The sequence below is a fragment of the Microtus pennsylvanicus genome (genome assembly GCF_037038515.1).
Source record: "Microtus pennsylvanicus isolate mMicPen1 chromosome 13 unlocalized genomic scaffold, mMicPen1.hap1 SUPER_13_unloc_1, whole genome shotgun sequence".
NCBI lineage: Eukaryota > Metazoa > Chordata > Mammalia > Rodentia > Cricetidae > Microtus > Microtus pennsylvanicus.
In genome coordinates this window covers 135363-161313 of record NW_027460877.1, presented here as the reverse complement: position 1 = coordinate 161313, position 25951 = coordinate 135363, and the positions used below count along the sequence as shown (strand labels likewise).

The window sequence follows — 25951 nt, the reverse complement described above, 5'->3', positions numbered from 1 at the left end:
ATATCCTTACCAGCATTAACAGTCCCTTGTATTATGGAGCTTAAGAAATCAACAGGTGTAAGATAAAATCTCAAAGTAGTTTTGATATTCATTTTCCTGATGGCTAAAGATGTTGAACATGTTCACGGTGGGTTTATCATCTTATAGTTCTACCAGCAATGGAAGAGGATTTCAGTCTCTTTACAGCCTCATCAATACTTGTCGTTTCATATATTTATGTGTATGAGTGTTTGCCTGCATTTGCTGCTGTCCTTAAAGGCCAGGGATTGATTGCTGGCCTAGGATGCTGTGTATTTTAGGAAATGTCTGTCCAGGGTGTGTGAGCCAGCCCAATTGTGAAGACCGGAGGACAACTTGCAGGGGTGAGTTCTCTCCTTCCATGTGCATGTGGGTTCCAGGGATGAAACTTGGGGTAGGTATGGCAGCAATCAGCTTTACTTGGTGATCAGGCTTGCTGGCCCTGCAGTATCTTCAGAACTTCCTTGTGGACCTTACTGGGTGTGGGGACTCCAAGGGTGTTCAGTGACCATCCAAATCTGCCTAGCCTCTCCACTCATTGCCCCCCACTGTAGGCGGCATAATAACCAGGCTAGCTTAATATGAAACAGCAAATTTTAATGAACTTACAACACCAGCCATCCAGTGATGAGCAGGAAATACAGACAAAGAGAGCTGTGGGGCTCATGCTCGCCAGATTTATAGGTAACATTAGCCCAAGGCGAACACGCCCCCTAATGGGCTGGGCTTATCCCTACACCCCACCACCAGGAGTGTGGACATTGGTGATGTCTGCTGCCTATGGACCGAAGTACCACTGGCTGCACGAAGGGGTGCCTTGGGCCTCTTCCCAGACTTCCTGGTTCATCAAGGCTGCCTCCTTGCTGGCCTGGGAAGAAAGCTCCATGGCCAGACTGAAGATCCTGTGGGCAGAAGAAAGAGAAGGGACAACTTCGCCTCTGGCCAAGAACTCTAAAGGAGATCTTAGAAAAACAAACTTGTTAGAGAAATAGGTTCTCTCCTTCCATACAGATCCTGGGGACTGAACTCAGGACACCAGACTTTCCTTGCTGGCTGATCTCAGGACCCTAATGGTGTCTTTGGAAGTCAACAAGGGTGGCTGCCAACTTGGGGGCAAGTGTTCATGTGTCCATATGGTGCTGCAAACAGAAGCAGGGCCTGTGTATACTGAGTTCCCTCCGTCCCCAGCTCTCCCTCTTTTGAAGGAGACAGCACCTAAGATTCCTAGGCTGACCCTAAACTGATGACCCTCCTGCCTCAGCCCCCAAGCATCTGAGACAGCTGACAGATCTGTGCCCCCAGGCCTAGCAGGAAAGAGCTGTGTGGCGAGCCTTGAATGCATCCTTCATCCTCCTGTTCACCTGGGACCTCAGTGCCCCACACCCTCAACAGTGGGCAAATTTGATGTGAGGAGACCTTGTTGGTGCCAAGCTAGATGTGAGATTCAGCCATTACCACATGGTCAAAGGCCAGGTGTCTGAAGACTTTAAGAGCCCCTAGATGACGGAGGGCATGTGTCCAAGAGTGAATACCAGGTACATCTGTACTGCTCAGATACTGACTGGGAAAACTTGTGGCCATACAGTGGTCACAAGCACAGGGAGACATCCTCAGTCTATGCTCCATATGAGTGATGGCTGACCCATTCTGTAGGCCAGCGCTGGGTACGGCGCTTCAGAATCCCTGAGAATTCCTATGGGCATCTCCTTAAATGCATTTTTTTGGAGGTGGCCAAAATGGCCAAGCCTGCCTGATGACCTCAGTCTGATCCCTAGGGCCCACAAAGTGGAAAGAGAGAACAGACCCCAAAGCCGTCCTCTGACCTTTACACTCCTGCCTTGGCATGCACATGCCCAAACATAAAAATACGTAAAAAAACAAAAACAAAACCCCAACACGTGTGATGTTCACACCTGCCATTCTAGAACTCTGCAAGCTGAGGTGGAGGATTTCTGCACGTTCAAAGCCACACTCGGTGTTACAGATTGAGACCTTGTCTTAGAAAACACACAAAACAACAATGTCCCTCAAGAAACCACGAGACTGGCTAGGCAGTGATGGTGTGCAGCTTCACTCCCAGCTCTTGGCAGGCAGAGGCTGGCGAATCTCTGAGTTCGAGACCAGCCTGATCTACAGAGCGAGTTCCAGAGTGAGAAACTCTGTCTAGAAACAAAACAAAACATACAAAAAGAAACCCCCAAACATCCTGCTAAGACTGACTTCTGAATGACGTTTAACATGTGTTGAGCAACTGTCTGACTCAGAAAAGGCTCTCTCTGTCCCCTGCTGACCTGGAGCTGCCCTATCTAGGGCATGAGACTGAGTGTGGGATGCTTTCCTTGCCCGTGGTGACCTCAGGTCTCTACGGTCCCCAGTCCTACTCTGCTGGACTCTGGCACAGTATGAATTGATGGCTTCACTGCACCCAAGGTCCCAGTGTCTCAGAACTCAGAAGTGGGCTAGGAGTGGAACAGTGCTGTAGTAGTGAGGCACTCAATAGCTGAGTCCTCAAAAGCCCAAACAGTCTTCACCTGAGAGAGCAGCTGGGTGGGGTTCCACCTCCAGCAACCCAACTGAAAAGAAAGGGATGATGGAGAGAGGAGGGGAGGGATGGAGGGGAAAGGGGGAGGCCTGACCCACACCTGTAGAGCTCTTGGTCCTTCTTGGTAATCAAGTCCCTGAGTTCCTCCAGCAGGCGTGACACCTGCGCGCTGGTGTCTGGCACCTGCCCACTGGCGTCCGGGGAGGAGATGCCCAGCTCGCCCAGGAGCTGCAGGGTGGTCTTTAGGGCCGGCTCCAGATCATCTGTGGAGATACAGGCTGTTAGCAGAACTCCGGTGCCCAAAGCAGCAGCTGTTTGAGTTGTGCAGCGTTGGCTCTTCTCTCACACTCAGGGAACAGGGCCATAGGGAGGGATCTTAGGAGATCTCACTCGTCCCTGGAGTGTGGGTGCCAAGTGCATGCTGGGAAGGCAAACCCAGTGGGGAGCGCACAGGTGCTTCTGTGACTGCTGCCCAGTAGACTCCTGTGGACCAGGGGAGCTGGGGCTTCAGGCTGCAAGCCACTGCTCTGTTCTCTCACCCTCTGTCCTTCCACTACGAGCGACAAGCAGGATGCACCTGCCAGATGTGGCTTGGACCTGCACTTCCTGGCCTCCGGATCTAAAGAGCTGAGGTTCTGGTATCTGTAGCAGCTGTGTGTCCCAGGCACAGACCTGCACCACACACAACCCAGCAAGGTCATGAGGGTTAAAGGACCTGTTCCTGCTGTGTCGTGTCCTCACCTCACCGTCAGTGCTGGGGTTTTGCTGGGTACAGACTTGCGAGGGGCAGTTTGCTAGGAGGATCGCTACAGCTTCCAGGTCAACACTATGCTCTTTTATGGAGCCAGGGTCTCACTGTGTTGTAGCTCAGGCTGGCCTGGAACTCACAGCCTCCCAAGAGTCAGACAATAAATGTAGGTCACCATACCTTTTTCATTTGTTACGTAGCCCAGGCAGAGTAAACCCTGTGCAGCTAAAAAGTCCTAAGGAGGATGTCTGCTCCAGAGAATCCCTCAAATGACCTCTCAACACCTCCACCCTGTTGGTAGGGCCCAGGGCTCAGGGCCGGTAGATAGGTCACCCTGCCCCCAGAGGACTCAGGGCCGGTAGATAGGTCACCCTGCCCCCAGAGGACTCAGGGCCGGTAGATAGGTCACCCTGCCCCCAGAGTCTTCCAGCTGTGAGGTCCAGCGTGGGGTTGGAATCGTGACTCAGCTGCCTGTGTCCTACTTGGTCCACACGGGTTCCAACACCACCCCAGGGTAGAGGCACCTAGAATATGGTGCATGTGAGACTTGAGGCTCCTTCCTGCTGAGGCAATGCCACACAGCAAGGCTGTTCTTACCTAGGAGTTCCTGCCCACTTCCCTGCATGTGGATGCCCTGCACGGGAAGCTCATGTCGTGTGGCGTCCAAGGCTGTGGCCAGTGTCTTGTATTGCTCCTTGAAGCGCTTTGCTACAGCCTCGAGAGGGCCCAGCACCTCCATCTGCAGGCAGAAGGGGACACTGTAAGACACACCGCTCACTCGCACAAGAAGGGCCAGCTTCCAGGTAACAGGACCCCCTCTGACCTGCCCTGGACGGGGCCCTGTTGCTATGCTAAGCTCCACGGTGGGACAACATCAATGCTGGCAGGTGCCAAGTATTCTGCAGACTGTGTGGCAGAGACAGGTGTCCCATACAGAGTACCACATTCGTATCAGGAGCCTAAGCAGGGCGGGCAGAATGTAAGTGGTGGCATCCTGATCCTGGCTCCCTCATGCACCCCTAGCCTCAGGAGCATGCTCAAACCCACCTGGGCATCCAGGATGGTAGCCAGCTCCTGATGCTTCTGCTGGAGCAGCAGCTGGCGCCGCAGCTCCAGCACCTGCTGCTGTAGACGCTCCTTCTCATGGCATAAGGCCACCAAGTCCTTCTCAGCCTTCTCCTCCAACACAGCCAGGTTGTTTTCCATCTGTGGGTCGCAAGACCAACTCAGGTGGGGTGGGGGAGGTGACAGAGGACACACGCTGTTTCGTGAGTCCCAGTTAAGCTCACCTTCACAGACAGCAGGGTCAGCAGCAGTGTCTGCGACTCCATCATGTCCATGGTCTCCTGTAGATCCTGCAAGGGTCCTGCTGTTCAATTCCCAGTAAGCCATGTTGACCTGGCTCTTCCGGGCATGGCAGAACCCCAACCTCTGTGCACTTTATAGGTTCAAATGGTGTCCGCGGGGCTGAGGATGGAGTCAGGTCACACCTTGCCCAGAAGTGTATGGGTGTCTCCCCACTCAGTATATGGGCACACTGACCTGAGCAAGGACCCATGGACACCACAGCCCTAGCCTCCATCCTGGAGGACTGGCTGCCCGGAGTCAGACCTACCCACCGTCTGCTCCCCAGTGCTCACCTGTCTTTTCTGGGGAAGGTGTGTCGTTCCTTTTGGGCCAGTCAAGGGTACATGAGGCCCTGTGTCAAAAAAATGGGATGGTTTGGCTGGCTGAGCCCATAAAGATGCTTCCTTGCCTGGCAAGCCCGATGACGCGCTTGATCCCTGAACTCGCAGGAAGCTGGAGGGAGAGAACTCCAGAGTTGTCCTCGGACATCAAATGTGCCAAGGCATCAGGAACAAGAACCAATGACGACAAAATGACAAAAACAAAAACCAACAAACAACGTTCCTCAGCTTTGGTACTGCAGACCTCTGGGCCAACTAGATGCTAGCCAGGGGCATCCTGTGCACCAAGGGCCAACCGGCAGCTGTGGTTCATCCATCAGAAGCCAAAATCCAAATAAAATGTCTGCATACACCCTAACCCTAGTCAGTCCCTTTTGGTGAGCACCTGTTTAGGCCAGGCAGGTCCTGACTCCTGACTGGCCCGTCTTCAGGAGGTGCTCACGCCGCACATGAGAACACCCTAGCCAGGCCCATGTGCTGTTCTCATCCCCACGTGGGAACAGAGAAATTTTTGTTCCTGTGTTTTGAGATAGGGTCTCATGCACACCCTGGTTCAATGGAGCCCACGTGGCCAAGGATGACTTTGACCTTCTGATCTTGCCACCACCTCCCAAGTGTCCAAATGTCAGGCACCCCATTGGTTATAATTTCTGTAGCATCCTAAACTGACAGCAAGTAGCAGCTCCTGGATCCGCAAGTAGTTCCGTGGACATATGGTTGGGCCTCAGACACTCTGCCTATGCTCCCATCACACACTTGAACCACATCCTTTCTGACAGAGACCCTTAATGCTAAGTTTTCACTCACAACCTGACACAATCTAGGATCACCGGGGAATTGAGGGACTTTTGGATCAGGCTGGACTGTGGACAGTCTGTGATGGGTTGTCCTGATTGCCCTGAGGGAGGCCTGGCAGCTCCTTCCCTGCTGCCAGAGTCCCACCCTTCCAACCCTAGCCAGGACTCACCTTTGACCTTCTGCAATGTGCTGGGCTTTCTTCCCTCTGGTGACTTCCCTCCAGCAGATGCAGAAGCCTGTTATGTAAACAGACAGTCAGAGGTCAGGCCACTTGACCTTTGATGCATTTGCTTAAAGGTCAGACAGAGAAGCAGGTGTTTTGAGACTGCGAACACGGGAGAGTCAAACAGTGGACAGCTACGTTCCTCAGACATGGGAATTAACGGCACACGTGCTGGACTGCCATCTCGATGGGTGTGTGTTTGCGTGTGCTGTGGAGGGGCTGGCGACCGACTTCCTATGGCACTCTCAGGATGCGCTGACTTCTACACAGGTTACTCTGGACTTCAGGAGACACTGACTTCTCCCTGGCCTAAGTCTACAAAGCTCACAAACAGCAGCTGCACCACCAGCAGCAGTGGATGCCCAGCTGTCAGGTACAAGAAAGGCAAGGAGCACAGTGGGGGTTGTGTCGTGGTTCATTCTCATGCACCACTGGGTCTGGGGACCCTCTGTAGGAAATAAGGAGGCAGCAGGATGGAACAGGAAAACTAAAACCTACTCCTTGTCAAAACTACCCAAGCCTATTCAGACTAAAGCAAAGAAGTTTTCCAAGCCTGAGGGTCACTCTGGGCAACCACCTGCAATGGCCCTAGGTGTCAGGCCAGCAGGCAGCAGACTCCACCCTGCATAGGTGCTGCCAGCCAGGCCCTCAAGGGCACGAAGAGAATCAGCTGTGAAGAACAAAGTGCAAGCTCTGCTTCTCGCCTGCCTGACAGTGGGGCTCTTGACCACCCTGGCCACGATTGCACAGGAACTGCTGTGGCCTTGGCTCCGGAACTCGGGGTCATCGTGCTCTACAACTGCTTGTGCCAGTGCCCTCCCCTCAGAACAATCTGCATAAGGGACCACACACTCACGCAGACCTGGCTACCCCGGGTGGTACAACAGCCAAGGGCTGTGGGGTTTAGGGTCAGATACTGAAGAACCCACAGTGAAGGTAACTGGACTGAGTGTGACCAGAAGCTGAAGAGTTGACTCGCTGGTTAAGAGGAGAACTTGGATTCAACTCCCAGCAGTTGGGCCAGTGTGTAAAGGTGCTTGCCACCAAGATTGCCAAACCAAATTGATGCGCAGGACCCATGTGGTGGAAGGTGAGAATCAATTCCCACAGGTTGTCCTCTGGTAACCATATGTACAGTTGGCCCAAACCCTTCTCTAATGAATAAAAATGTAGTTAAGTTTTTAAAAAGTCACCATGAATCTCATTATTTGTACACTCAATTCCAATTAAAATGTTTCAAAAGCACACCCCTAAGAATTCCAGACTAGCCTTTGTTTACGAGCTACCCAAGCAGCACGGAGATCTGATCTGGGCTCCAGGAGAGCCATCATTGGGGTAAGTGAGTGCAGCAGCAGCCCGGAACAGGGAACTCAGATGTTCCTCATCCCTCCTACACTTCCTGGTCATCCTGCAGGGGCTATACTGCCCAATACCTCCTCTCTCTTTCTATCCCACCCAGCTTGTATCCAGAACCCTCCCCACCCTGTTTGCCTCCCTCCCCTCTTTGGCCACATAACATCTTCCAGCTCAGCCTGTTCGGGTGCTGGGACCGAATCTGAATCGGGAGGGCAACCGGGAGGGCAGCAGTTCCTTTGTTTCAATAGCCTGCCTGCAGCAAGAAAGGTAGGCCCTTTGTTTACGAGCTATCCAAGCAGCAGAGAGATCTGATCTAGGCACCAGGAAAGCCATCACTGGGGAGTGACATCAATGGGAAGGTACATCAGTGGGCAAGGAGACCTGATCCTGTAAAAGAAGATCCATAGGGGAGCATTCGGAGGAAGAGATGGGCAGGCACCAATGCAAGAATTCACCCAACAATCTGAAAAACAACATGAAACCACCAGAATCCAGCGACCTCACAACAGGAGGACAGGAACACCTTAATCAAGAAGAAGTAGAAAAAATTGACTTTATGAAAGTGATAGAGGCCCTTAAACAGCATTTAAAAAAAGCCCTTATAGAAATGGAAGAGAAGTATAACAGAAAGTTTGAAGAATTGAATAAATCAGTGAATGCTACCCTAGGAAACCAAGGAAAAACAATCAAACCGATAATGGAAACAGTTCAAGACTTGAAAACTAAAATGGAGGCAAAGAAGAAAACACAAACAGAGGGCCAGCTGCACATGGAAAATCTAGGTAAACAAATAGAGACTACAGAAACAAGCATAACCAGCAGAATACAAGAGATAGAAGAAAGAATCTCAGATTCTGAAGATAACATAGAGAAAATAAATGTCCTGATTAAAGAAAACAGCGAGTCCAACAAACTCTCATCACAAAATATTCATGTAATATGGGACACAATAAAAAGACCAAACCTAAGTATAATTGGAGTAGAAGAAGGAGAAGAAGTGCAGCTCAACAGTCCAGAAAATATATTTAATAAAATTATAGAAGAAAACTTTCCCAACCTAAAGAAAGATGTACCTATGAAGGTTCAAGAAGCATACAGAACACCGAAGAGGCTGGATCAAAAAAAAAAAAAAACATCCCCTCGCCATATAATAATCAAAACACAAAGCATACAGAATAAAGAAAGAATATTAAGAGCCGCAAAGGAAAAAGGCCAAGTTACTTATAAAGGTAAACCTATCAGACTTACAGCTGACTTCTCTATGGAAACCATGAAAGCTAGAAGGTCCTGGATAGATGTACTGCAAAAACTAAGAGACCATGGATGCAAGCCCAGACTACTATACCCAGCCAAGCTTTCGTTCACTATAAATGGAGAAAACAAAATTTTCCAGGATAAAAACAAATTTAAACAATACATAGCCACAAATCCAGCCTTACAGAATGTAATAGAAGACAAATCACTAACCGAGGAGTCCAACAATGACCACAATAACTCAGACATCTAGAGACCCTTCACCAGCGCAACTCAAAGAAGGGAAACACACAAACTCTACTACTAAAAAAGTGACCGGAGTTAACAACCACTGGTCATTAATATCACTTAATGTCAATGGGTTCAACTCACCTATAAAAAGGCACAGGCTAAGAGATTGGATACGAAAACAGGATCCAACATTCTGCTGTTTACAAGAAACACACCTCAACCACAAAGACAGGCACCTACTCAGAGTAAAGGGCTGGGAAAAGGCTTATCAAGCAAATGGACCTAAGAAACAAGCAGGTGTGGCCATACTAATTTCTAACAAAGTTGACTTCAAACTTAAATCAATCAGAAGAGATGGAGAGGGACATTTTATACTCATAACAGGAACAATTCATCAGGATGAAGTCTCAATCCTGAATATCTATGCCCCTAATATAAAAGCACCCACATACGTAAAAGAAACATTACTAAAACTCAAGGCAGCCATCAAACCGCACACACTAATAGTAGGAGACTTCAACACTCCTCTCTCACCAATGGACAGGTCAATCAGACAGAAACCTAACAGAGAAATTAGAGAATTAATAGAGGTAATGAATCAATTGGACTTAACAGACATCTATAGAATATTCCACCAAAATAGGAAGGAATATAACCTCTTCTCTGCAGCTCATAGAACCTTCTCAAAAATTGACCACATACTCGGTAACAAAGCAAACTTCCACAGTTACAAAAAAATATTAGTAACCACCTGTGTCTTATCAGATCACCATGGATTAAAGTTAGAATTCAACAACAATGCTACCCCCAGAAAGCCTACAAACTCATGGAAACTGAACAGTCAACTACTGAGCCATACCTGGATTAAGGAAGAAAGAAAGAAAGAAATTAAAGTCTTCCTGGAATTCAATGAAAATAAACAAACAACATACTCAAACTTATGGGACACTATGAAATCAGTCCTAAGAGGAAAGTTCATCGCACTAAGTGCCCACTTAAAGAAAACAGAGAAAGCACATATTGGAGACTTAACAGCCCACCTGAAAGCTCTAGGAAAAAAAGAAGCAGACTCACCTAGGAGGAGTAGAAGACTGGAAATAATCAAACCGAGGGCTGAAATCAACAAAATAGAAACACAGAAAAAATCCAAAGAATCAATGAAACAAAAAGCTGGTTCCTGGAGAAAAGCAACAAGATTGATAAACCCCTATCCAAACTAATCAAATGGCAGAGAGAGAATATGCAAATTAATAAGATCAGAAATGAAAAGGGGGACATAACCACAGACACAGAGGAAATTCAGAGAATCATTAGATCTTACTACAAAAGCCTGTATGCCACAAAACTGGAAAATGTAAAAGAAATGGACACTTTTTTAGATAAATACCATATACCAAAGTTAAACCAGGACCAGGTGAACAATCTAAATAGACCTGTTAGTCATGAAGAATTAGAAGCTGTTATCAAAAACCTCCCTACCAAAAAAAGCCCAGGACCAGATGGTTTCAATGCAGAATTCTACCAGAACTTCCAAGAAAACCTAATACCTGTACTCCTTAATGTATTTCACAACATAGAAACACAAGAGTCATTACCAAATTCCCTTTATGAAGCTACAGTTACTCTGATACCAAAACCACACAAAGACTCAACCAGGAAAGAGAATTACAGGCCAATCTCACTCATGAACATCGACTCAAAAATCCTTAACAAAATATTGGCAAACCGAATCCAAGAACACATTAGAAAAAATATCCATTATGATCAAGTAGGCTTCATCCCAGAGATGCAGGGCTGGTTCAACATACGAAAATCTATCAATGTAATCCATCATATAAATAAACAGAAAGAAAAAACCATATGATCATTTCATTAGATGCTGAAAAAGCATTTGACAAAATAAAACATCCCTTTATGATAAAAGTATTGGAGAGATTAGGGATACAAGGGTCATACCTATATATAATAAAAGCTATATACAGCAAGCCGACAGCTAACATCAAATTAAATGGAGAGAAACTCAAAGCTATTCCATTAAACTCAGGAACATGACAAAGCTGTCCACTCTCGCCATACCTCTTCAATATAGTGCTTGAAGTTCTAGCAATAGCAATAAGACAACATAATGGGATCAAGGGGATTCGAATTGGAAAGGAAGAAGTTAAACTTTCGTTATTTGCAGATGATATGATAGTGTACATAAGCGACCCCCAAAACTCCACCAAAGAACTTTTACAACTGATAAACACCTTTAGTAATGTGGCAAGATACCAGGGCAACTCCAAAAAGTCAGTTGCCCTCTTATACACAAAGGATATGGAAGCAGAGAGGGAAATCAGAGAAGCTTCACCTTTCACAATAGCCACAAACAGCATAAAATATCTTGGGGTAACTCTAACCAAGGAAGTGAAGGATCTATTTGACAAGAACTTTAAGGCATTGAAGAAAGAAATTGAAGAAGATACCAGAAAATGGAAGGACCTCCCTTGCTCTTGGATTGGGAGGATCAACACAGTAAAAATGGCAATTCTACCAACGGCAATTTATAAATTCAATGCAAGGTCCCTTCAAAATTCTTCACAGATCTTGAGAGGACAATAATCAACTTTATATGGAAAAACAAAACACCCAGGATAGCCAGAACAATCCTATACAATAAAGGATCTTCCGGAGGCATTACCATCCCTGACTTCAAACTCTATTACAGAGCTACAGTAACGAAAACAGTGTGGTACTGGCATAAAAACAGAGAAGTCGACCAATGGAATCGTATAGAAGACCCGAATTTTAATCCACAAATCTATGATCACCTCATTTTCGATAAAAGAGCTAAAAGTATACAATGGAAGAAAGAAAGCATCTTCAACTAATGGTGCTGGCACAACTGGATGTCAACCTGTAGAAGAATGAAAATAGACCCATATCTATCACCATGCACAAAACTCAAGTCCAAATGGATTGAAGACCTCAATATCTGTCTGAACACACTGAACCTGAAAGAAGAAAAAGTGGGAAGTACCCTCCAACAGATGGGCACAGAAGATCGCTTCCTATGTGTAACCCCAGCAGCACAGACATTAAGGGCAACATTGAATAAATGGGACCTGCTAAAACTGAGAAGCTTCTGTAAAGCAAAGGACACTGTCACTAAGACAAAAAGGCAACCTACTGACCGGGAGAAGATCTTCACCCACCCTGCAACAGACAAAGGTCTGATCTCCAAAAGATATAGAGAACTCAGACTTTAAAATGCTAATTAACCCAATTAAAAAATGGGGCACTGAACTGAACAGAGAATTCTCAACAGAAGAAGTTCAAATGGTCTAAAGACACTTGAGATCATGCTCAAACTCCCTAGCAATCAGGGAAATGCAAATCAAAACAACTTTGAGATATCATCTTACACCTGTCAGAATGGCTAAAATCAAAAACACCAATGATAGCCTTTGCTGGAGAGGCTGTGGAGGAATGGGTACTCTCCTCCATTGCTGGTGGGAATGCAATCTTGGGCAACCACTTTGGAAATCAGTGTGGCAGTTTCTCAGGAAATTCGCGATCAACCTACCCCTGGACCCAGCAATACCACTCTTGGGATTATACCCAAGAGATGCCCTATAATATGACAAAAGCATTTGTTCAACTATGTTCATAGCAGCATTATTTGTAATACTCAGAACCTGGAAACAGCCTAGATGCCCTTCAATGGAAGAATGGATGAAGAAAGTGTGGAATATACACACATTAGAGTACTACGCAGCGGTAAAAAACAATGACTTCTCGAATTTTGCATGCAAATGGATGGAAATAGAAAACACAATCCTGAGTGAGGTAGCCTAGACCCAAAAAGATGAACATGGGATGTGCTCACTCATAATTGGTTTCTAGCAATAAATAGGGGTCACGGAGTCTACAATTGGTGAACCTAAAGAATCTAAATAAGAAGGTGAACCCAAGGAAACTCATATAGTTATCATCTTGGCTATGGGAAGTAGACAAAATTGCCGGGGAGAAAATTGGGATCTTGGGGGTGGGGTGGGATTGGGGTAAGGGATGATGGGCAGAGAAAAGTGAGAAAGGGAGGATGGGGGGAACTTGGGGAAACAGGATTATTAGGATAAAGGAAGGTTGGATAGGGGAGCACAGAAGCACAATTAATAGTTAAGGGAGCCACCTTAGGGTTGGCAAGAGACTTGAACCTACAGTGGCTCCCTGGGGCCCAAGGCAATGTCCCCAGTTAGTTCCTTGGGCAGCTGAGGACAGGGAACCTGAAATGACCCTATCCTATAGCAATACTGATGAATATCTTGCATATCACCATAGAACCTTCATCTGGTGATGGATGGAGATAGAGATAGAGACCCACACTGGAGCAGTGGACTGAACTCCCAAGGTCCCAATGAGGAGCGGAAAAAGGGAGAAGATGAGCAAGGAAGTCAGGACCACGAGGGGTGCACCCACCCACTGAGACAGTGGGGCTGATCTATTGGGAGCTCACCAAGGCCAGCTGGACTGTGACTGAAAAAGCATGGAATAAAACCGGACTCTGAATATGGTGAACAATGAGGGCTGATGAGAAGCCAAGGACAATGGCACGGGGTTTTGATCCTACTTCATGTTCTGGCTTTGTGGAAGCCTAGCCAGTTTGGATGTTCACCTTCCTAGACATGGACGGAGGGGAGAGGACCTTGGACTTTCCACAGGGCAGGGAACCCTGACTGCTCTTTGGACTGGAGAGGGAGGGGGTGAGGAGTGGGGGGACGGGGAGAAGGGTGGGAGGAGAGGGAGGGAAATAGGAGTCTGCGAGGAGGCGGAAACTTTTTTTGTCTTTTTCTCAATAAAAAAAAAAAGAATTCCAGACTAAAAGGGGCACGTGCCGAAGCCAGATGCCACCCTCACACATCATACATGAAAGCCTGTCAGAACCCAAGAAGAATCACAGGGTTCAGGTCTTGAGACCCCCATGCCAGCACGTCCCTGACGCTGACTTGGGAGCCCATGCAGTCAATCCCCAGCAGGTGCTGGGCTCTGGCACATGAAGGCCTGGGCTCCATCACCAGGTCTGTGTACACACCTGATTGCTGTTGGATAATCTTTTTGTATGCTGTAAAGATGTGTCTCTGCCCAAGGCACCTTCTGATTTTTTAAAAAGAACCTGAAAGACCAATAGCTAGGCAGGAGAGAACAGGTGGGGCTTCCAGGAGAGAAGGGAACTCAGGAAGAATCAGAGGCTCTCATAATTAAGCCAGGGAGACACTGAGGGAGTCAGCAGTACAGAGAGGTAAGGAGCCACATGGCAGAATGTAGACTAATATAGACGTGGTAATTTTTTTTAAGACAGATTTTTCTGTGAAACAGTCCTACTGCCCTGGAAATTTTGACCAGGTTGGTCTTGAACTCACAGAGGTCTGTCTGCCTCCTAAATGTTGGGATAAAAGGTGTGTGCCACCACCACCACCCGCCAGAGCTAGTTGGGAACAGGTCTAGACTAAGGTCAAGCTTTCATAATTAATAAGAAGTCTCTGTGCCATCATTTGGGAACTGGCAGTCTAAAGAAGGTCCAACAACAGATGACCAACAATTGCGGTTGGACGTGGTTGCCCTGCCTTTAATTCCAGCCTTCAGGAGGTACAGGGGTGGATCTCTCTATCTCTCTAAGTCCCGGCCATGTAGGAATATGTAGAGAGACACTGTCCATAAAAGAAAAAAAGGCAGAAAAATCCATAATGGTCTTTTATTTGGGGGGGGTGAGATAGGTTTTCTTTTGTATTTTAATAAATAAAGACTGCCTGAAGATCTGAGAGTAAAACAGTCCCACTGGTCAGCCTTACAGACCAGGTTATGGTGTCACACACCTTTAATCCCAGCCCTACAGAGGAAAAAGATGGGGGAGACAGTTCTCAGACATAGTCTCATTCTGAGAAATCTGGAGGCAGGATCGCCATTTCAGACTGAGGGAGAGGCAAGAGCCAGTGGCTGGCTGTTTTGCTTTTTAGACCTTCAGACTGAAACCCAATTTCTGACCCTGAGCGTTTATTAATCATGCTTCAGGGTTTCTCTGTGCAACAACCCTATCTCTCCTGGAACTAGCTCTTGTAGACCATGCTAGCCTTAAACATACAGAGATCCGCCTATGCCTGCCACCACCGCCGGGCTGGAATATTGATTGGTCTTTTGAAAGCAAATTCAGAACTTGTGCTCAATGACATGAGAGCTGCTGCCTGTGGCTGTTGACAACAGGCCACGAAAGCCAACCACTGAAAACCCTGACTCACTAGCGAGAAAATGTCCACGGTAGAACATGTAACAAACAAACCAGCAACAAAATGAGAATTTAACGGCCAACAAGCAGGGCTGTGTGGTGTGTAGTCTGGCAGTCACTTTGCAAGTCTGAAGACCTGAGTTTGAATCCCCAGCATCTACACAGAAACAAATCCACTGTTGGGCCCTAAAGCCCCACCAAGGAGAAGGTCACCCCAAGAGACATTCACAACTCGGTTGATGCAATAGCAAGAGGAATTTTTATTCTGCCGCGGCAGAGGTCCCCCAGCCTCGAGAGGAGAAGGACGACTGCTTTGTCTATTACAAGCTCTTTTAAAGGAAAAAAAACACAAAATCAAGGAGGGGGGAGTACAAAATCAAAGGGAAAGCCCAAAAATCATTTGTCTACTATTTTGACTAGTTCATTTAATGGTCAGCTAACTCTACTTAATCAATGTTGTAACAGTTACAAGGTGGAGCCTTGATCAATGTCATAGTTACAAGGAGGAACCTTGATCAATGTTATGACGGTTACAAGGTCGTCTCACCCCAGTTCCAGGGTCCAGGTCTATACAATGGAGATGGAAAGTACTCAAAGCTCTCGTGCACGTGTTGTTGGTTACCAGGGCCCTGGTTCCGAGGAAGGGGGTGCAGTAGTGCTAAGGGGCCTCTAAGTCTTTCACCACAAGAACCTCTCACCCTAGCAAGGGATGAGGAACACAAAAGGATCCCAAGAGCTGGCAGTTCAGTGAAATCCTGTCACAAAAGAAAGATTTCACTCTGGCATCCATCCATGTGTACATGCATGGTTGTACAACCTGCAACACACACACGTACACACACACACACAAAAATAACAAGGACCAATGCAGAGCAATGCCCACCACCAACTGCCTTGGAGACACCTACTGAAGTCACAGAAGTGTGCCTGGGAGAAACGTGAAATGGTGTTCAGGAGGAATGGGAGCACACAGCACAGCCCAAGCACTCCTTATCCACAACTGAAATCTGAAACTCAAGATCATCTGCCCCACACTCAGGGAAAGGGCTGCTCAGCTGGAAGTGGGCTCCACTCAGGACCAGCCCTTCTGAGATCCATTCAGCCTCAGGAGAAAGCGCAGGCTAATGTTACCATGACAACAGACACTCAAGACTCCAGCCAGACCAAGGTCACCTGATGGGGTAGCAGAACCAAAATGCCTTGTATAAACACATGGGGGCACTGTGGCCAAGCCTTCAAGGTGGCAACAGCCACAGGGTGAATGGAAGCAGGGATAAGTAGCTTGGGAAAGCTGTCTGCAGGGTGATGTGAGAATCCCTTCCCTTAAACCAGACTTCCAGTCAGAGCTTCAGGAATCCTGGGAACCCTCACCACACTTCCTGGGGCACAGGCCAGGCAGATGGGAAATTAACCTTCTGATTGTCATAAACCAAGCCTGTGCTCAGCAGTCCTGCCTGGCCATGACAGACAACCTGGAACTGGATCCTGTGCTCCAGGGATGTGTCACCACAGGGATGAGCCTGCAGCTGACCCCAACATGTTTCCCCCATTCTTGCAATGCAGTGCAGCTTTTGGGGCCTCAGGAAGCCCTGCCAGCCTTGCTTATTGACAGCTGAAAAAGTATCACACAGGAAGATGCAGAAGTGAACGTCACCCCTGCCAGCTGTGCCTGTGGCCCACACCGAGTGCCGCTGCCACTGCCCATCACTCAGGAGCCTCCTGGGTGTGAAGGGATAGTGCTGGAGGACAGATCTGACAGAACAGAGGCCCTCAAAACAGGAGGGGCAGAGGAGGTACATACGACTGATGGACACTGGTGTCACTCTCACCAGAGACTCAGGACTGTGCCCAGAACCTGGAGGCGGCAAAGGCCCCAATGGTGTCTTCCAGGATCGGGCTGCAGCTGCCACGTGCCCTCCACCTATTCCTAGTGGCTCCAAGAGTAAAAGACTCCATTACCTTCTTAGTTTTCTTCTCATATTGCAGGTATCTGGACTCAACCACTCTTCCTCCTGCAGACGACACAGTGTGTAGTAGGAGCTGCGGGCTGCATTCCTGCCACCCAGCTCCCAGCCACCTGGCTAGCTTATGCCCCAAAATAACAACACACAAATTGTATTCATTTAAACACTGCCTGGCCCCTTAGCTCTAGCTTCTTACTGGCTAATTCTTACATCTTGATTACCCATTTCTATTAATGTGTGTAATCCCAAGGTATGCTTACCACGAAGATTCTAGCCTACATCCATCCTGGGTCAGAGCTTCATCGCGTCTGCCCTGGAGAGGAGCAGCGGCATGGCCTCTAACCTCACTTCCTCTTCCTCCCAGCATTCTGTTCTGTTTACTCCCCCCACCTATGTTGTAACCTATCAGGGCCAAGCAGTTTCTTTATTAATTAACCAACAGTGTTTGTTAGAGAAGAGGAATGCTGCAGCATGAAGACATAGAGCATGAGCAGGACCCCACAGTGGAGAGCCGGGGCCAATGACAGGAAAAGCACCAGCCTTACAGCCCGATGCAGACTGGCTCCTTCAGTCTCCCCAGTATGCACATGGGAGCTACTGCAACTAGTACCTTCACAGGACACTCAGTGTCCATAAGACACTGATGGAACGTCTCTTGTATGTGGGTCCTTGGAGTAGGAGCAAGTGCCAAGTAAGTTCAAAGATAGAAACATTCTAGACCGTGAAAGCCAGGGGCCAGTGGGATGGCTCACTGGGTGGAGGGCTTGAAAACAAGCCTGATGACTTTGGTTCAACTCTCAAGAGCCTTCCTCTGACCTCTATATGTGCACCTTGGTATCCCCCTCACCTTCAGTAAATAAGTGCATTTTTTTTAAAAAAAAAAAAAAAGGAGCAGGAGAGATGGCTCAGTGGTTAAGCGCTTGTTGCTCTTGCAGAGGACTGGAGTTAGGGTCCCAGCACCCACAGGGATGCTTGCAACTGTAATATCAGTTCTGGGAGATTCAACACTCTCTCTGGTGTCCAAGAGCATCTACATTCATGTGCACAGCCCCCTCCCACCTACCAAAACACAAAACAACAAATCCCACAGCATTTTGGGTCTATCCCTCTCTGGTGGAGTCCATCTCTGTTTGTGCTTCAGTACAGTAAAGCTGGGCTGCCCACCGTGGTCTTAGTATTCCCACCTTCCTATCTTTAAATCAGAGGGATAAAGATCCACTCCTGTAACCCTAGATGATGTTAACTGTTGTGAGGGAATGGCCGTGCTGGCATGGATTTGGGGGTTCTCGCTGAGATCCTGCAGAAGCTCTGAGAGCATAGGTAATGGACGTAAAAGGCTAAGTCAGACTCTGCCTGGGGCTTGTGCCAGGAAAAAGCTTGGAAAATGCAGCCCAGATGTAGGAATCTGACCCTGGTTCAGTTTAAACGTGTTGAGCCTGCAGCCAGGACAAACAGGCCCACTGGTCTATGTGCCCAGGCCAGCTCTCAGACCCTGCTTGCCAACCATGGAAGACTCCAGATTTCTCATTACAGCTGGTCTGTGGTCGTTTGTACCTTGACCACTCATGTTTCTCAATTAAATGAAGCTAGCAGATTAAAAAGTAACAATAAAGTTAAAGACAGGAGAAGAGCCCACAGCAGCCCAGGGGCAGGGAAGCTGGGGCACACGTGAGCCATGTCAGACTCTGTACCTTTGGGTTGGGGAGGCCTATGTCCATGCTCTGTCCTCACCACCACTCCAGCCTTTATCACGGGTGGACCCTCATGAGACTCACGCACAGATCCAGGCCCCCTTGGCGGTAGCTGGGGCATCTGGCCTGGCCAGTGTTAACAAAACCAGGCAGCATGCAAACATGTCATAGCTTACACACAAAACTGCCAGGCTGGGGCCACTCAGTGGCACGGTGCTCAATTGGCACAGTGAGGGCCCCAATTCTACTTCTGCCATCGCAGTAAACAAACAAACAAAATATCTGCTGAGGATATAGGTCAGTGGTTAGGCGCTTGCCTAGCAAATGTGGGGCCCTGGGCTCCATCCCTAAGACCAAACCCCAAGCCCCAAACCCAACCAGGTCCAGTGATCACTGTCAACCCTGAGGGTCCGAGTTTAGTCCTCTGGACTCCTATGGTGCAATGAGAGAAACAACCACCCAAATTATGCCTAACCCCCATGTGTGTGCCACATGTGCTACCTGCCCCACACGAAGTGTAACAAAAAAAAGGAGCCTATGAGGCTGAGGAGTACTTGCTCTTCCAGCACCCACACCGGGCAGCTCCACAGGTTTCTGAAGGAACTTGGATCTGTGGCCTGTGCACATCTAGAGCTACACTTTCGAGGGACTTCAACTCTCCAAAGGACAACTACAGTCACAGGACACCTCAGGGACAAAGACAACCCCGAGTCCCCAAAGGCATGCCACTGAGCAGTGGAAGTTTCAGACTTGTCTCTGTCTCCCCTGCCCCCAAGAAACCCCTTTCATGAACTAGATGGCACCCTGGAGGTTGAGGCAGGAGGATCAGGAGCTGACCGGCAACCTGGGATCCATGAGACTTTCTCAGAGAACAGTAAGGTTCAGCATGTAAGGCACTTGCTTGCTACCCAGCTTGATTGATGACAAATTGACTCCCACAAGTTCCCTTTTGACTTCTATACTCATGATACAATATGCACACCCCTCCAAAAAGATCAATACACGTGTAATAAAAAAATTGAACAAAAATTGTTGATGAAGACAAAAAAAACACTTTCCTTAAAGTGCTCACCTTGTACTCTTCTTCCTTTTGTCTTGGGGGCACCAGTGGCTGCGGGCTTCCTACAAGAGAGAAGAGAGGTGTGCTATTCATCCATCTACAAGATCTGCAGAGGCCAGAGCCACCTTCTGTCAGCTGCAGCGGGGCATGTGAAGATCGTCCCTAGACAAGCAGGAGGTGGAACCCCCACAAGACCAACTTCCTCCTGAAGGCAGTAGAACACTGGCCCACAGGGATCAGAGCTTCCCTACCAGGAAGATCCCTGTCTCATCAGGCTGGTGTGACAACAGCCAGAGAGGTGGGAGGGCTTTGGAAGCGCTGGGGCTGAGGTTTTGCAAGCACAGGGGTTGGAGAAGACAGGAGGGAAGAGTCCAATGGTAAGGATGAGATGGCAGGTTGGGGAGAGGACGGTGACACAGCCTTTCTCTGCAAAGTGTCAGTTTCCTAGGCTCCCCGGTCACTGTCATGACCAGCAACTACTCAACTTTGCTATTCTAGTACCAAAGTTGACAGACACAATGCGTGGGCCATGTGGCAACAAAACTTTGCTGACATAGCACATTTTGGGTCACACATCGCTCATATGTCACCAAAAAGTTGTATTCTCTAAATATTTTCATTTTTATTTATTCTGTGTATGTCTGTGAGTGCAGCTGTGTAAGTGCCACCAACTGTGCGTACCGTGGTGCCTCCAGAGAGGTTAGGGGACAATCTCAGCATAGGTCACGTTCCACCTTCTCATCCACGGCTGCGTATACCAGGCTAGCCAGTCCTCACTCCTGCAGACTCTCCTGTTTGGCCTCCCATCTCCCTGTAGGGTGTGCTAGGAGTGCAGGCACTACTGCATCCAGTTTGTACGTGGCTTCTGGGGACCCAAACTCAGGTTGTCAGGCTTGTTCAGTGATAATTAACACACACACACACACACCAACAGGGTCTCACGCTACAGCCAAGGCTGGCCCAGAACTCATCATCTTCCTACCAGGGCTGGACAGACAGTTTGCAGAATAAAGAGTTTGCTGCTCTTGCAGAGGACTTGAGCTCAGTCCCCAGCAGTCCAGCTCTGGGGGTCTTAAGCCTCTGCTGCTGGCTTCTTCCTGAAGCCTACAGATGGTAGGGGCTTGGCTTTGGGAAGCAGGGCAGGTGCACCTGCTGTGGTCCCTCAGGATGCCCCGGGGTCTGCCCATCAATCATGGAGGCCTCAGCAACATGGCCTTGACCTGACCTGTGCCCATCACTACCCGTGTAAAGAGCTGGAAGTCTGAGGTATAGTGCTGGTCAGGAGGCTCCACCCACCGGCCTCTTCTCTGTAGCACTTCAGCCTTTTAAATCTGATGCAGTATGTGGTGCTCACGTCCTCTGACACACGGGAGGGCAAAGGATGACTTTTGTAGTTGGGTCCTGGGAATCCTGAGGCTATGAGGCTTGGTGGCAGCACCTTTACCTGCGAGTAAGGAAGCTGCCTGGGGCCGAGTGTGGTGGTACAAGTCTATAAGCTGCAGAGGCAGAGGCAGGTGGACCTCATTGGGTCAAGTGTCTAAGTGAGGGGCCTACTTAACTTATCATCTCTCAGCATCCCAAGTGCCTGTCACAGAGCCAGCCTGGCAGGCATACCCTGCCCCTACCCTGAAGTTCCCCAGCTTCTCTTTTCTATATAACTCAGCCATTTTGTCCACTTGGTCTGTATGTTTCTAGTGCTCTCTTTGCTCCCTCTCTCTCTTCTCATGGCCTAGTTCAGGCTGCTGGGCAGGTTCAGTATGGACTCTTCCTGATGCCTCTGGCTGTACTTTCCCTCATATCTACAATAAACCTTCTGCTCGACCATATACGTTGGAGCAGTCATGTCCTCATTTTTCTTTTCTTTTCTTTCTTTACTTCTTTTCTTTCTTTACTTCTTTTCTTTCTTTCTTTCTTTTTGAGACAGGATTTCTCTGTGTAAAAGCCTTGGTGAGAGCTACCTGCCTCTGCCTCCCAAGTGCTGGGATTAAAGGCCTGCAGCACCACTGCTGGGCCACATCCTCATTTTTCATTCAGATCTCTGTGATCTGTGAGCTGGAAGCTCACAGGGTCTCCACAGGGAGTTCTGTGACAGTGTGCTAGTATTCTTTGACTTATTAAAATATTCCTTTTAATCGTCTTACATTCACTAGCATTGGTAAGCTGTAACTAACTGGATAAAATACATGCCTAAATTTAGCTTATATGTCCAGTTTAAATACACCAGGTAATGGTGCCCAATTCTCAAGTGCCTTTACAGATCTGAGAGTATGGCAATTTAACAAAAGTGCTTCTAACACAGACATGCCAGCTCCCATGGCACCTATAGCTCCTCCAAGAAGATACATGGTTACAAAGATCTTCCGCCTTGAGGCTTGCCTTTGGGTTTTGCAAAGACACCCACACACCAAAAAGCGGCCTTTTACCTCTTCAGCTTCCTGGATGCCACCCGGGGACTCAATCTTCTCATCCTGCCATGACAGGTGGACTAAATCTTCCCCCCACAGGAAAATCTTGGGGCCTCTTGTACCCAGCAGCTAACGGCAATCACTGCCTCCAGGCTGATGTTCTCCGAGGACTAAGGAGAGACTTGGGATTGCCTGTGTAGCTAAAAAAGGTGTCTCATTTTTGCCCATTTATCCCCTTAGATCTGTCTAATGGCATTTGGTGACTTAGGATACTGTTCACTTATTACTTCATCCATGGCATTTGACAACTTAAGGTACTGGTAGCTCATTACTTCATTTGAAGTTTCCTGCTAAAATACAAACAGGTGTGCCTCTTTCAAGGCTTCATAGTTCAGATTAACAGGTGTATCTTAAAAATCCAGAGTTCCCAATTCCCTTTAATTGTCTTCTAAAATGTGCAAACCTTCTAACCTAAAGCAATAGCCTTTTGCTATGACACTAAGATGTAAATCTGTTCCAGTTCTCTTACAGATACCTACAGGTTTCTGGAAAAAGTTCTACTGCTGTATCAAAAATCAGGTCTGGTAATAATAATAATAATAATAAAAACCCCAAACAAACAACTAACAGTTTTCCAGAGCCTGTTTTTTTTTTAATTTTTAGATTTATTTGTTATGTATACAACATTCCTTCCGTGCTGGGCGGTGGTGGCACACGCCTTTAATCCCAGCACTCGGGAGGCAGAGGCAGGCAAATCTCTGTGAGTTCGAGACCAGCCTGGTCTACAATAGCTAGTTCCAGGACAGGCTCCAAAACCACAGAGAAACCCTGACTCAAAAAACCAAAAAAAAAAAAAAAAAAAAAAACCCCAAAAAACAACATTCCTTCCATGTATGCCAGCAGGCCAGAAGAGGGCACCAGATCGCATTATACATGGCTGTGAGCCACCATGTGGTTGCTGGGAATTGAACTCAGGACCTCTGGAGGAGCAGTCAGTGCTCTTAACCTCTGAGCCATTTCTCCAGCCCTCCAGAGCCTGTTTGAACCCCACCCATTTTCACGCATATTTTACAGGTCACTCTGGCCATCTGGGCCAAGACCAACTTACAAAGCGCTCTCCAGAAATTGCCAACACCTGCACCAGCTCCTGGGACTTCACCACTGGTACCAACTCTCCTGGATCAAGGACACCTAACAACTAAAATCTGGTTTTATCTGCTAGTTTGTCCCAATTGTACACCCAAGCCTCACCTGTACAACTAGGGCACTTCTCTGTCCCATTCTTTCTGGCAGTTAATGACTTCCCATGGCTAGCCCTATTCATAGGGCCAATGATAACAAATGCCTCCTGCCTTCTCATCTCCCTCAACCAACCGCTGCCTGAGGTCTCCCGGATGACAGTAAATGGGAAGCCGCTCCAGCCACGCCTCTCATGAGCCCACCAACTCCCCCCTTGCCAATGTCACTCCATGCTCACAGGAAGTGGCCAGACCTGAGTCGGGTCCCTATATCCAAGAGTCTGGGATGTTTGGGTGAAAGCGTCACCTCAGCCCCTGGCATCCATTTCAAGCCCCCTCCCCTGGGAAAGCCCACCAAGCCTCCCCAGGGAGGGTCAGGACCACTCCCACAGGGTTTTTAGGCTGTCCCCCAAAATATGAACATGTGGTCTCCCCTTCTCTCTCTTCCCCTCACCATGCTTTCCTGGTGCCACCCAGGAGCGCTCCATCAAACATGGGCATCTTTTATTCGGTCTAATTTGGTCTGATTGGAATTATTTGTGTTGGCAGAGAGGCTCGTCTAAGAAATATTCCTAACAAAAACAAAAGCTGGCCAGGTGGTGGTGGCGGCGCACGCATTCAATCCTAGCACTAGGGAGGCAGAGGCAGGTGGATCGCAGTGAGTTCGATGCCGGCCTGGTCTACAAGAGCTAGTTCCAGGACAGGCTCCAAAACTACAGAGAAACCCTGTCTTGAATACAAAAACAAAAACAAAAAACCAAACAAAAACAAAAAATGGTTTATTTGAGACAGGTCCTCAGGTAGGTAACTCAGGCTGTCCTTGAACTCGGGATTCTTCCACCACCACCTCCTGCCTGTGCTGACAGGCAGGCTTCTAGTGAAGCTCAGGTGGGGTGGGAGAGTTTCTTTACCATCACTGAGTACTTGTGGTTGCCACTAGCATCAACCCGCCCAGGTGTAGATTTTTATCAATTTCCAGACCATAACTCTCAAGCGATTATTTTGTAACTCCCCGACTCTTCCCCCCTTTTAAAAAAATGTATTTATTTATTTATTTATTCATTCATTCATTTATTATGTATACAATATTCTGTCTGTATGCCTGAAGGCCAGAAGAGGGCGCCAGACCTCTTTACAGATGATTGTGAGCCACTATGTGGTGGCTGGGAATTGAACTCAGGACCTTTGGAAGAGCAGGCAATGCTCTTAATCACTGAGCCATCTCTCTGCCCCCCCCCCCGACTCTTCCCTTATCAGTGCTTCAAAACTCCTTTCAGGAAAAAAGTAAACCTGAAATTCTAAGAAAAAAAAAACCTATCCAGGCTCCAATACTTCCCAAGCTCACTAACAAGGATGAATCCCCGCAGTGCTGTGGTGCAGCAGACTGGTCCAGCTGCTGCTGGGGGAGCACACTAATCATCCCCGCGGGAAGAGTGGCAGGAACTGGAGAGTTCGAAGCAAGCCTGGCTTACAAGAGACCCTGTCTTGGAACCAAAACAGAACAAGTCACACACAGAACTCAGGAGGTTGAGTGCTCCCCTAGATGCAAAAGCTAGGAACCATGAGGCTAAGTTACCTGCTGCCAACACCAAAGTACCACACACAACTCCATTCTGAGCCCCACAGGAGATGCTCAGAGCCTGGGCCTCCAGGCTGGGAGGGATTCGGGGAGTGGCTCTAAGGAGCCCCGTTCTCCCGCTTGGGCACCCGTCAGCCCAGGCTCTGGCCAGCCCTCGGGTGCCCCTAAACCCCGCCCTACTGTGTCCCCAACTCACCCCGCGTCCCGCTCCGAGGAGTCCGCCATTTTCCCGCCTTCCACTCAAAGAGCCTCTTCTTGGGGCTCCGCTCTCTAGGAGGCAGGCAGGACAGTGGGGCACTGGGGCCTGTCAGCAAGTGAAGCCAAGGAGCCCGCTTTTTTGGGAGCGCGCTCTGAGGGGGCAGGGCTCTGTAGCGCCCCGCCTCTCACAGCTCGAGGGAGCCAGAAAACCGGACCACACCAACAGCAGGGGCGTGGCTCTAGTGGGCGTGGCCCAGAGCACCCCTCCTCCCTGGAGCAGGGCGGCCAAGGTTCAGGTGAGTTCTTTCAGTGGTTCTCCTGATGGGAGGATAGAGCCGGGGTTGGTGCTGGTGTCCCAGGGCGCGAGGGTGTGACGCGGCCTGGGGGTCGCGGGGTGACTGATGGGGGCGAGAATGGCGGGCTTACGGGGCTCGAGGGCGCCTTTGAGCGGTGGCTGTGGAGAGGACGTGGCTGAGGTGGACACTGAGGAGGGGGTCTCAGGAAATCCAGGAGGCCAGGAAGGCGGAGCTGAGGGCCCCGTGCTGGGGAAAGAGGCATCTAAAGCGCGGTCCTAGCTCTCGGGTGTCGCCGAGGTGTGCCAGGCGCTCAGAGAATGGGACAAGTTCTGCGGCTGCCCTCTAATGGGAGTGGAGCCTGCAAAAGATGGGCCTGGAAAGCCATGCAAGAACAGCTCCTCAG

General features: G+C 48.6%; 1 protein-coding gene across 1 annotated transcript; it reads right to left on the bottom strand.

Annotated features, from left to right (window-relative positions):
* Positions 1–696: 696 nt before the first annotated feature.
* On the bottom strand, positions 697–25421 carry LOC142842104 (HAUS augmin-like complex subunit 8). The gene is made up of 10 exons (XM_075959038.1): positions 25251–25421; positions 19845–19894; positions 17077–17129; positions 5964–6030; positions 4949–5007; positions 4598–4663; positions 4356–4514; positions 3906–4047; positions 2661–2823; positions 697–920 (listed from the first exon to the last, which is right to left on the bottom strand). The coding sequence occupies exons 1-10, from the start codon at positions 25277–25279 to the stop codon at positions 797–799; spliced, it is 912 nt and encodes a 303-aa protein (XP_075815153.1). The 5' UTR covers positions 25280–25421; the 3' UTR covers positions 697–796.
* Between the last annotated feature and the right edge of the window lie 530 nt (positions 25422–25951).